A 13,301-nucleotide genomic window follows, 5' to 3' on the forward strand; every position below is an offset into this window, starting at 1 on the left:
CTGTCCCACAAAAACAGTACTTCTGTCTTGTCAGGATTCAACCTCAATCTGTTAGCCACCATCCATCCTCCAACTGCCTCCAGGCACTCACACAGGACCTTCACCGCCTTCACTGGTTCTGATTTAAAGGAGAGGTAGAGATGGGTGTCATCTGCATACTGATGAACACCCAGCCCAAACCCCTGATGATCTCTCCCAGTGGCTTCAAAAAAGCATGGGGGAGAGAACGGAACCCTGGGGCACCCCACAAGTGAGAGCCCAGGGGTCTGAACACACATCACCCCCACCACTTTCTGGACACGGCCCAGAAGAAAGGAGCGGAACCACCGTATAACAGTGCCCCCAGCTCCCAGCCCCTCTAGACAGTCCAGAAGGATGTTATGGTTGATGGTGTCAAAGGCCACTGAGAGATCCAGCAGAACTAGGAAACAGCTCTCACCTTTATCCCTAGCCCGCCGGAGATCATTAACCAGCGCGACCAAGGCAGTTTCAGTCCCATGGTGAGGCCTGAATCCCAATTGGAAGGATCCAAATGGTCCACATCCTCCAGGCATGCTTGGAGTTGTTCGGCAACCACCCGCTCAATCACCTTGCCCAAGAATGGTAAATTTGAGACTGGGCGATAGTTGGCCAAATTGGCCGGGTCTAAAGATGTTTTTTTAAGAAGCGGTTTAATGACCGCCTCTTTCAGCGGGTCTGGGAAGGCTCCCTCACAGAGGGAAGCATTCACAACCCCGCAGAGCCCATCGCCCAGCCCTTCCCAGCTCGCTTTTATCAGCCAGGATGGGCAAGGATCAAGGAGACAGGTGGTCGGTTTCACTTGTCCAAGCAGCCTGTCCACATCCTCGGAGGTAACAGATTGGAATTGATCCCATGTAAGAGGACTAGACAGAACTCTAGCACTCTCCCGCCCCGGCCCTGCTCCCACTGTGGAGTCTACCTCCTTCTGAATCTGAGCGACTTTATCTGCAAAAAACTTTGCAAAAGCATTGCAGGAGATCTTGGGGTCTCTACCAGGCCCCGGTGGTGCAGCTGGTTCCAATAGATTGTGAACCACCTGAAAAAGTCTCCTGCTGCTGTTTTCTGCATGTGCAATGGAGGCAGCGAAGAAGGCCCTCTTTGCCGTCGCCATTGCCACTTGGTAGGCTTGACGTTGAGCTCTAGCCCGTGTCCGGTCTGATTCAGAGTGAGTTTTCTGCCACCGGCGCTTTAGCCATTTCAACGATTGTTTCCTCGTCCTCAGATCCGTGGAAAACCACGGGGCTGTCCGGGCTCCATGCAATTGGAGAGGGCGCTTCGGAGCCAGACAGTCAATAGCCCTGGTTAACTCCGCATTCCAGCAGGCCACCAGAGAATCAGCTGAGAGGCCATCAACTTGGGATAAAACATCCCCTACCACTCTCTGGAAACCAGTTGGATCCATAAAGTAGTGGGGGCGGACCATCCGAATCGGTCCCACCTCCCTGCAGAGGGTAAGGGTCACGGAGGAGTCCAGTTGCACCAGGAAGTGATCTGACCATGGCACTTCTTTTGTTTCACTTTTAGTTAGTGTCAGATCACCAACATCCGTAGTTGCAAACACCAAGTCTAAGGCATGTCCGCGGCTATGAGTTGGGCCAAACTTATTCAGGGACAGCCCCATGGAGGCCATGCTTTCCACGAAGTCCCGAGCGGCCCCTTGTAAGGTCGTGTCGGCATGGATGTTAAAATCCCCTAGGACAACCAAACTAGGTTTCTCCAGGAGAACATCCGCCATGACCTGAAGCAGCTCAGGCAGGGAATCCTTGGTGCAGCGGGGAGTTTGGTACACCAATAGGAATCCTGTACTGCCCCTATTGCCCAACTTCCAGAACATGTACTCAGAAAACTGGGTCTTCCCAATAGGACGCCTGGTGCAGACTAATGACTTCCTAAAAATCACTGCAACCCCCCCTCCCCGTCCACATGACCTGGGTTGCTGTGCGTAAGAGAAACCTGGTGGGCAAGCAGTGGCAAGGACAGGCCCATCTGCTTCATCCAACCAGGTATCTGTCACACATGCCAGGTCAAGTCCTCCATTCACAATCAGGTCGTGGATGGCAGTGGTTTTCTTCATCATTGACCTGGCAACACTTTCGGGTCATGTAGGTTTCCCTTGCTGATTCCAGTATCCGTCTGGTCAGGACCAGACCTGGAGGCAGGGATAGTTCTCAAACGATGACTAAACCTGCCTCCTTGGTAATGACATGGTCTGGTCTTAGCGTAACTCCTCCTCCTGCCCGTGATCACTGAGATCGGGTGTCCCAATACATTCCCCCCTGTGGAACCTGCCCCAGCCATTCTATTGGCTGCCCACTCCCAGGCAGCCCTGACCTGTCCCCTTAAAAAGCAAAATACAAACTATATAATAACTTAACAAAAAAGAAAGAATAAAAACAAAGCAAAAACAATTATACTAAAATTAAACAACTCCCCTCCCTGACTAATTATTTATCCCACCCCAAGCAAAAATAATAAAATAATATATTATACAAAAAAAAACACCATTTAAGGTGTAATAAATTAAAAACACTTAAAACATTTAAAACCATTTTTGTCACTTGCTGCATGGAGCTGCTCAGGCCTCTTAAGCTGTGGCGGTGAGTGCAGGGCCCGCCCCCTAGGACCGATGGAGTTGGCAGGAGAGGGAGCGGTCCTCCCAGCACTCACGAGAGGATGTGTAAACAGATAAATCCGTAAGAACATAGGAAGAGCCTAAAAATAAAGAGAGAAATAACTTAAAGAAAATAGAAATTTTTTTAAAAGACAAAAAGGTGCAAAAGATCCCGACAGAACAAAAAGACCAGCTGAATACCCCAATAGAAGTGGAAGAGATCAGAGAGACGATAAAAGAATTGGAGAGAGGCGAAAGCCCCGGGTCCAGATGGATTTAATTCAGGATATTATAAAGAGATGAGAGATGCCTTGTTATTTCCAATGAAAGTAGTTATGAATAACATCTTAAAAGCAAGAGAAATCCCAGAAACGTGGAAGGAAGCATTTATTACTTTGATTCCAAAACAAGATGCAGATCTGACACAAGTTAAAAACTATAGGCCTATCTCTTTACTGAATACGGACTACAAAATATTTGCAGGAATTTTGGCGAAGAGATCGAAAAAGATTCTGATAAATATTATCCACAAAGATCAAGCAGGGTTCTTGCCAGGCAGACAAATGAAAGATAATGTAAGGAATATAATGAACAATTTAGAATATTTGACTGCCAAAAATGAGAAACAAGCGATACTGATGTTTGTGGACGCTGAAAAAGCCTTTGATAACATCATATGGGATTTTATGCTGAAAAATTTAGAGTATATGGAAGTGGGAAAAGAATTTTTTAATGGAATCAAGGCAATATACACAGAACAGAAAGCTAAATTGATAGTTAATAATGTTGTTACAGAAGATATAAAAATATCTAAAGGAACAAGGCAGTTGCCACTGTTACAGTGGTGCCTCGCAAGACGAAATTAATCCGTTCCGTGAGGCTCTTCGTATAGCGGTTTTTTCGTCTTGCGAAGCAAGCCCATTGACAGCTTAGCGGATTAGCGCTACAGCTGTCAAGCGGCTTCCAGCGATCAGCTGTTAAGCAGCTTATCAGCGGAACAGCTGATAAGCGGCTTAGCGGCTTAAGAAAAGGGCGAAAAAAGCAGAAAAAAACCCGCGGGGGGATGCAAGATTTTTTTCGTCTTGCGAAGCAACCCCATAGGGGAATTCGTTTTATGAAGCGCCTCCAAAACGGAAAACCCTTTCGTCTAGCGGGTTTTTCGTCTTGCGAGGCGTTCGTCTTGCGGGGCACCACTGTATTTATAATGGTCCTGGAGGTTCTGTTAAATACGATTAGACAAAACAATTCAATTAAAGGGGTGACAGTAGGTTGGAACGAATATAACGTAAAAGCCTTTGCCGATGATCTGGTTATAACGATGGAAGAACCAGGGGAGAGTGTCAAAAAAGTGTTAGAGGAGATTGAACAATTTGGGAAAGTGGCCGGTTTTAGGTTAAATAAGAAAAAAACCAAAATAATGGTGAAAAATATGGAGCTTAATAAGATAGAAATATTGCAACAACAGACATAGATAGAAGTGGTAAAGAAAGTAAAATATTTAGGAATTTGGTTAACTCCTAAAAACATTGACCTGTTCCAAAACAATTATGTTCAGATGTGGAAAGGAATTAAGAATGATCTGGAGGTGTGAGGTAGAATGAAACTGTCCTTTTGGGACAGAATATCTACGATAAAAATGAATGTGCTTCCAAGGATGTTATTTTTATTTCAGACTATCCCTGTTATTAAAGGGGTAGGGATATTTAATGATTGGCAAAGAATGATTTCAAGGTATATCTGGCAGGGCAAGAAGCCAAGAATAAAATATAAATTACTTACAGATGTGAAGGAAAGAGGAGGCTTCGCCCTGCCAGATATGAAATTATATTATGAAGCAGCTTGTCTTTGCTGGTTAAAGGAATGGATCAAACTAGATAATACGGAATGACTGGACTTGGAAGATTTTGATAACAGATTTGGGTGGCACGCTTACCTATGGTGTGATAAGAAGAAAGTTCATAAATGATTTGGGAACCACATCTTCAGGGGTTCATTAATAGAAGTATGGGACAGGTACAAAAACCTTCTGGAGCCAAGAGTTCCACATTGGTTATCTCTGTTAGAGGTTATAAGTGTTAAGAAAATAAACATGAGAGGGAAATGGGCCACATAGGGAGAGTTAATAACTAAAGAAGGAGGAAAATGGAAACTAAAGCCATACGAGTTTGTAAAAGACTATGTGTATGACTGGTTACATTATTTCCAGGTAAATGAAATGTTTAAAAAGGATATAAAGGAAAGTGGATTTGCAGAAAAGGGTTCAAAGTTCCAAACAGAGATAATAAAAAATAAAAAATAATAAAAAATGAATACAAAATTCTGTCAAAAATGTATAAGATATTGCTAGAATGGTATACGAAAGATGAAGAGGTGAAATCGGTAATGATAGTGGGCCAAAGATCTTGGATAAAATATTCAATTTGAAGATTGGGAAAAACTTTGGAATGAAAAACTAAAATTTACTGCATGTGTGGGGTTGAAGGAAAATGTAATGAAAATGTTTTATAGATGGTATATCACACCGGCAAAACTGGCAAAAATGTATAAAACATATAATAAGTGCTGGAAATGTAAAGAAAAGGAGGGTACATTCTACCATATGTGGTGGGAGTGTAAAAAAGTAAAGAGTTTCTGGGAAGCAGTATATAATGAATTGAAAAAGATGTTAAAATATACCTTTGTTAAGAAACCAGAAGCTTTTCCTTTAGGGATTACAGGAAAAGAAATAAGAAGAAAAGACTGCAAACTTTTCCAGTACGCAGTTACAGCAGCAGGAATTTTAATGGCCCAAAAATGGAAACAAGAGGAAATACCGACGATTCAAGAATGGAGAATGAAACTAACGGACTATTCGGAACTTGACAAACCAAAAGTTCATCGAGGATTGGGGGAAATTTGTAGAATATCTGAAAAATATACGTGAGGTGCAAACAATGCTAGTGGGGTTCCAAGAAGCACTGTAAAGGTATTGTTTAAAGAAAATAGAAAAAAGGAAGGACGATAAATGGCAATACAATTAAATAAATGTGTATCGAATGGTAAAAATGGATGATTACCAGAGAAGCTGAAGGAAGACCAAAATTTGAACTTTGTTAAAATTAGGTAAAATTTGGATAAAATTGTATGACTGTATTGAAAACTAATAAAAAAAAATTTTTTTTTTTTAAAGAACATAGGAAGAGCCTGCTGAATCAGGCCAATGGCCCACCTAGTGAGGCAACCTGTTCTCACAGGGGCCAGCCAGGTGCCCCAAAGGGGAGCCCACAAGCAGCTCCCATGGAAGGCAGTGATGGCCACCAACCTGAATGTCTTTAAAAGAGGACTGGAATGATTCCTGGAGATCCATCTATGCTCCTGGCCACAATGGCTCTGCTGTGTCTCCATGGTCAGAGCTGGAAATCACCGGGGGGGGGGCGTGCTCTTGAGCTTGGGTCCTGCTTGTGGGCTTCACCAGTGTGAGACCAGGATGCTGGACTAGGTGGGCCCTTGGCCTGATCCAGCAAGCTCTTCTTATGTTCAGTTGGGAGGTGGGTGTTGGAGATGGCTGTCTCTGTCTCCTCACCTGATCAAAACAAACACTCAGCCTGAGGTGTTCTCACCCCCCGAGCTCTTTGCCCCTCTGCAGTGGCGTCAGAGTCATTTGAACATAATGGCCTCTGCCCCCTTCTTCACCTGTGACACCACACTGCTTACTTTACTGCACCCTTTGTGTCCTCAGCAAAAGGATTTACAACAGCATCAGGATCACATTATCCCAGAAGAAGTTAGCTTTCTGCTCTAATTTCTCTGTATTGTTAGGGACAGCTGCAAACAAGAACTCTAGTTCCATAAAGCATAAAAATGTATAGCTGCCATGGTGGGGAATCCTGAGGCATGAATACTCTGCACTGATTACGAAAACTGCCTTCCTGAAAATTGCTCTCTGTGAATTTTCACTTCATCTCCCCCACACCCCAATCCTGTTTGGTGATATTGTCTCCTCTGATGGCTATTTCCATCCCCTCCAACCACTGCTTACTTATCCTTCTTGGATTAACCATAGGGATGACACCAGACAACCAGAGATAACATTGTGCATATCTCTATGCTCTGTGATCAGTTTGGCTACAGTATGATATCACCAATATTGTCTGATGCTCCTGGCTAAGTGTCACAGATAAGTAGGAAAAGCAAGCCTTTCCCACGCAAAGAAAGTTGTGAAGGTCCTCAGGGAATTGCAGCAACCAGACTGGCTTCAGCCATGGCTGCCCTTTTCAGAAGACCCTGATCCCAGAGACTGGTGGGACAAGGAACAGTTGCTATAAACCTAGGAGGAATGAGGGCAAATAGTCCAGTGTCAGGGACTGGCTGGATACTGATGAATGGGCATCGGGAGAAAAGGCTTTGGAGACTGACTTGGAAGAAGGGATCAGTGAACTGGAGGAACCTGTAGCAGCCAGGAGACGAGAGTGAGAGGCAGGAGAAGCTGCAGGATTGGAGAGTGAAGAGCAGGGGCAGGAGCATGTAGAGAGAGGTCAGGGCTGCCCCATGTCCTCCTCCTGCCCCCACCTTTCCTGCCCCCACTGTCTCCCAGGACCAGGTGAGGACAGAAGAGGGAGGAGCAGAAGCAGGTCACATGCAGGCGAAGTCTTCACCTGCTTGTGTGAAGCGTCTAGGTTGAGGATGGGGCCCCTTTGCTACAGCAGCTGTTTCATCAGGTGCACACCTGGAAGTAGCCGAGAGATGTACTTTTGACAAGGGAACTTTTTCATCCCTCTGGGCATTCCATGCCTGACTGTGCCATGAAAACCAGAGGCAGCAGTTCATGGGGGGGGGGAGGAGGAGAGGCTGGTGTGCTGGAGAAGGAAAGAGAGGAGCAGCTTTGTGTCACCTCTCCCCCCCCCCCATCAACATGTCACCTCTTGGCTCCATTCATGCTTCTTCCCCAGCCTTCAGGGAGGTTCTGGGGGTTCTGATAAGAAGGTGGAGCTGCTGCTTGTGGTTCCACCAGTCTGGCGGTGCAACACCTCCTTAAAGCCTGGACACACATGTAGAATGGCCATTGCCCCTGGGCATCATGGGAATTATGTAGTTTCCAGTGCTTTCCAACTTACTCACCAGAAGTGGGAGGCAACGGACAGTAATTTTTTGGGATTCCTGGAATTAATTGATACTCCCTGAGCACATCTACCACGGCCAGCAGCACTCAAGCTGCCCATGTCCCCTCCTTTTGCAAGCAAGGAGAATCTGCCAATGTTGATCTCTCTCTGTTTCTCATATTTCTAATCTTTAGTTATCCACATTTCCACATCAGTTTATATTTTTTAAAAAGTCATCATGAAAATTCTTTAGCATTTAAACTAATATACACATTTTTGTATGCAATTTTGCCTGATGTACACATTTGGCAAAGTAATTTCCCCGAATATACTGTTCTTTTCACCAATAGGGTGAGCAGAGGCTTGACAACCATATGTCAGGAGTGCTCTGATGGTGTTTCCTGCTTGGCAGGGGGTTGGACTCGATGGCCCTTGTGGTCTCTTCCAACTCTATGATTCTATGATTCTGTTATGATTCTAGGGATTTTAATGCATGTTTTCCCCTAGTATATGCATTTTTGTACACAATACTTGATTGGAGAACTCAGTTGAAAAACTATGGATTTAAGATTGATGTTTTGGTTTGCACATTGTTTTGGGACTTGAAAATAGATAAGTTGACCTTTAAGTGGAAACTGAATTGAATTTACCCCCCCTTTTTTTTGCAAAGAAAACTTTGGGAACCAGCAAAGAGGTGGTGGTGCAGGCCTTCAACACTGTAAATCGTAATGCCCTGTGGACTGTCCTTCTGAAAATTGGCTGCCCAGATAAATTTGTGAACATCCTTCGGCTCCTCCATGATAATATGACAGCAACAATCACAGATAACAATGGCTCTCAAAGTGAACCATTCAAAGTGGGATCAGGTGTTAAACAGGGTTGTGTTATCACTCCAACTCTATTTATTATTTTTATTGCCATGATTCTACAATTTGTTGAATGGAAACTCCCTACTGGAGTAGAAATCGTATATCAAACAGATGGAAAGCTCTTTAATCTGAGTAGGCTAAAAGCAAAGAGTAAGGTTACCATAACTTCCGTCATGGAGCTTCAGTATGCTGATGACAACATAGTGTGTGCACACTAAGAGGATGACCTCCAAACCATCCTAAATATTTTTGCTGAAGCTTATGAAAAGTTTGGTGTATCGCTCAACATCCAAAAAACCAAAGTGCTGCATCAATAAGCACAAAACAACCCCTCTGCAACACCACAAATCCAACTCAATGGTGTAATGTTGGAAAATGTTGATCACTTCTCCTACCTGGGAAGTTATCTTTCCACAAGGGTCAACACTGATGCCGAAATCCAGCATTGCCTGAGCTGTGTGAGTACAGCCTTCTACTGATTGAAGTGCAGAGTGTTTGAGGACCGGGACATTCACAGGGAAACCAAAATGCTTGTTTACAAAGCTATTGTACTACCAACCTTACTGTACGCTTGTGAAACATGGACCACTTATAAACGCCATCTCCAACTCCTCGAAAGATTCCCTCAATGGTGTCCCCAAAATTTTTACACATCACTTAGGAAGACAGACAAACTAATGCCAGTGTACTGGAAGAAGCAAAGATCACCAGTGTTGAAGCAATGATTCTTCAACATCAACTCCGTTGGACTGGTCATGTGTTTTGGATGCCTGATTATCTTCTTCCAAAACAACTACTCTAGTCTGAACTTAAAAATGGAAAGTGTAATGCTGGTGGTCAACAAAAGAGGTTTAAAGACTCTCTCAAGGCAAATCTTTAAAAATGTAGTATAAACACCAACAATTGGGAGACACTGGCCTGCAAGCGCTCCAGTTGGAGAACAGCCTTTACCAAAGGTGCCATGGGCTTTGAAGACACTCAAACTCAGGACGCAAGGGAGAAACATGCGAAGAGGAAAGCACACTTGGCAAACCCTCACTGTGATCAACTCCCACCCAGAAACCTATGTCCCCACTGTGGAAAGACATGTGGATCCAAAACTGGCCTCCACAGTCACCTATGGACACAACGTTAAAACCGTGTTCATGGAAAACAATCTTACTCAGCTATGAGCGATTGCTGAAGAAGAAGAAGGTGGTGCAGGAGCCAAGCAAGTCTGCTATGATCCAGACTGCCTTTCAGAGTGCTTGGACTCAGCCTATAAGTAGCTTGATGTTTTCCAAATTGGGGAAGTTCATTTCTGAAAATTCGTCTCCTTGAATCCTGAGCTTCCTTGACATAACCCCCAAACACATGTGTTGTGTCAGCTTGACACTTTTTGTGGTAGAGTGACAGATGTTATCAATATACTTTACTAACTGCCAAATAAATATTAGCAAATACAACCATTCATTTTCAGCTCAGTGGTAAAGGTTAGCTCACAAATGATTTTGAATTGGGTCATTTATAACCAGAAGTGTAGAGTAGGAACACTAAATGTGCTTAATTGTAATAGGGTTGCTGCACATATTCATTACTTTCCTTCTCAGATATGAATATGGCATATTGACAGCTGTTGGAACATGTCCCAAAATTAAGAGCTGCTCTCCAAATCATTAACCTGAAAAGAAAAGAAAAGAAGGGAAGGGAAGAAGGGCAGCAACACAAAGTCCAAACAATTCATAGACTGGGGGCCCCATCACCAACCCCTTCATTAATTTTTTTCAGGATATATTTGTGCCTCCTGGGTTTTTCTCCCCACAAAGCTAGGATTTTCAGACTCAGATTATGAACAGCTGCTAGCAGCAGGGTGACAATGGTAATTCAGATCCCCAGAGCTGGGGAGAGAGACGTGTCCAATTCATAGCAGAGCTGACAATATATGCTCCTACACTTTCATGTGTTGCTTAGTGCTTCAAAGGTTGTTAAGGGCCCCATGAGCACACGAGGAACATTGTCTCCAAGAACACTAACAGGCTTAGTTCTTCATAGAACAGGTTGAATCCTACCCAGACTTCCCAGAATGCCCACACTTCCTGCATAGCGCATTGTGGGCCCCAAAGGATGATGGCGACCTTGACCACATCTTGGACCTGATCCATTTTAAGAGGTGTTTTGTAGTCCTGTTGGGTAGGTAACTGCTAACAGATATAGCAACAAAACTCACATTTTCTGACCGCAGCTTCTTCGCAGGACAGCCTCCATCTAGTGGGTGGAGCATATAGTAGAGACGAACTTTGCTGGCATGTTTCCGGCTCTGGGGAAGAAAACCCAAACATGTTGTTTGATATGGCATACTTGAATGATGACCCATTTTAAAAACAAAACAATACACCTCCTCACATGTGGAAAAGCAGCATGTCAAGGAGGAGGCTTCAGCAGTTCTGCCCTATTGAGGCACAGGAACATAGCACAACTCTGCTACAGGCTGGTCTGAGGCTACATATGAACCTGTGGCCTGTGGCTCACCAGCCCTTCTATTAGGCCCAGGAAGTCCTCTTCAGAAAAGGAAAGGAAACTCTAAGCCCAATCCAATGCTGTGTGCATTCCCAGCTCACTTGCACAGTCACCCCCCTTTTTTTTGCTATTGGAGATAGATGCAAGATGGCATGCTCTGACCTAATCTCTCCAAATGACATTAATTAGGCTAAACAAAAGAGCCAATGTGGCAGGTGCCCCAGAGGAACAGCAAAATCAAGAGACCCGGCTCTGGAAATTGTTTTATTGGGTCATCTGATCTCAGTGGATGTGGAGGCCACTTTAAGGGGGGGGCAAAATCTGAAATGCTGTGCCAGCTACATGCAGCATGAGCTGCGCACTGCAGCAGCCTTGGAAAGAAGATGATGGATAGAAATGTAATAACTGAAAACCCAATGGGAGTATTGAAGGGTGAAAGGGCTGCAAACACCTGAGTTCCATCAAATCCCCTGCCTGCCATCTGGGAATGAAAAATAATAGCATTATGGCCCGCACAGTGGTGAACAGAGCCCTCATCAGAATCGTTACAAAATATAGGCCCGGTCCAGCTGTGCTTCATTATTTTCTACTGATCTCAATGAGACTTCCACATGGGTTTCACTTAGTCCCACAGAAATCAATGGGACATAGAAGTATGGGTAGGGGAAGAAGTTCACTTTAGTTCACATTTAAAGGCAAACTTACTTAATTCACACTACCTGGCTCAATATGTGACCCAAAACATAGCATTCATTCAAAACCTTCACTTCTCTGAATTTTGCGGTGCAGTTTTCCACTCAAGTAATGTGTGCAAACATTATTTTTTTAAGGTAAAGTGTACATAAAGTGCTGCATATATATATTAGGGAAAGCAGCTTGCAAAAATGTATATATTAGGTAAAAATTCATTTAAAATGTGTTTATTTTGAGAAATCTACACCAAAATGCTGATGAATTTTCATGAGAACCTAAAAATAAACTCCATAAACTGATGTGGAAAAAGAGAGATTGAAATAGAAAGATTTGCCCATCTCTACTTAAAAGTGCTTAGCTTTGCCTGGAATGTGCACTGTGTATTAGGAGAGTGAGCGGGGGGGGGAGGTGTTTAATATGTACCCTCCAACAATTTCACAAATGAAACTAAAAGCATTCTTGCCTAGTAAGAAAAGTCCCTAACTTGTACCCAGCCAGGATCACTGGCAGACCACCTACCCACTATTAAGTATTACAGACAACTCTCCTTTCCCTGCTGGGTGTCCTGACTGAGCCTGTCCTGCCAACGCAGTGCATCATATTTGGTCCTCTAATATACCAACAATTCAAAAAGAGCAAACAGGTGAAATGACAAACTGACTACATGGTTCCTCAGCATTCATAGACTCATCAGGTTAGAGGGAGTTCCAAGAGTCATGTAGTCCTGCAATGTAGGAATCAGCTCTCAAACAGCTCTTATCAGGGCCGGATTTAGGTTTGAAGGAGCCCTAAGCTACGGAAGGTAACGGGGACCTTTATATGTCCAGCTGTCCTTTGTCACTGTTTTTTGTGTTGAATTTCTTAAATTACTTACATCATAGGAGCCCACACAACACAAAACACTGTTGCTGTATGTCGGTTTTATTTTATTTGTTTTTTTATCTTATATTTTGGAAATGTACATCCAGTTTTGTTGCCTTTACATTTTTGGGGGGGCCCCCAAGAGAGTGGGGCCTTAAACCAGTGGTGGAGCTAGGGGCTTTGCCACCCGGAGCGGGGGACGTGGCACATTGCCTGCACCAGCGACTCAATGGGAGCATCGAGGGAATTGTAGATGGCTGCAGCAGCAACGAGAATAACTTATGCAGGGCTTGCAATGCAAGTGATACTGCCAATGAAAAGCTCCTAGCCTGCTCTCCCGCTAGTACAAACACAAAGAAAGAAAAAAGAAAGGAACTCCCCCTCCACAAACAGCGAGGGAGGCAAAGAACAAAACACATGGAGAAAAGCCCCCTTAGTGCTCCATGAATTTGAGCGAGGGAAAGGGTCAAAACAGTAGGGGAAAGAGAGGTGGAGGAAAGAGAGAGGCTTGGGGATGCTGACAGGAAGTCAGTTGCGATTTAAAGCAACAGTAGGGAATGTAAGAGAATGGGCTACTGGGGGGTGGGGAGAGAAGCCCTGAGGCGCCAATCCACAGCAAATGTGTTCTTCTGAGGAGGGGCCTGGGGAGCTTTGCTCCTCTTTGTGTTTGTG

The 13,301-nt window shown here is 44.2% G+C and overlaps 1 protein-coding gene across 5 annotated transcripts in view; it reads right to left on the reverse strand.

Annotated features, from left to right (window-relative positions):
• The window catches only part of ZMAT4 (zinc finger matrin-type 4), a 266,950-nt gene that overhangs the window by 126,791 nt on the left and 126,858 nt on the right, over window positions 1–13,301 (reverse strand). For all 5 annotated transcript variants that reach the window (XM_081921383.1, XM_081921385.1, XM_081921384.1 and 2 more), the window contains exon 3: window positions 10,786–10,875. In XM_081921383.1, coding sequence (XP_081777509.1) covers window positions 10,786–10,875 — 90 coding nt within the window. The remainder of the gene's footprint in view (window positions 1–10,785; window positions 10,876–13,301) is intronic.

The sequence above is a fragment of the Podarcis melisellensis genome (genome assembly GCF_964234715.1).
Source record: "Podarcis melisellensis genome assembly, chromosome: 8".
Classification (NCBI taxonomy): Eukaryota; Metazoa; Chordata; class Lepidosauria; order Squamata; family Lacertidae; genus Podarcis; species Podarcis melisellensis.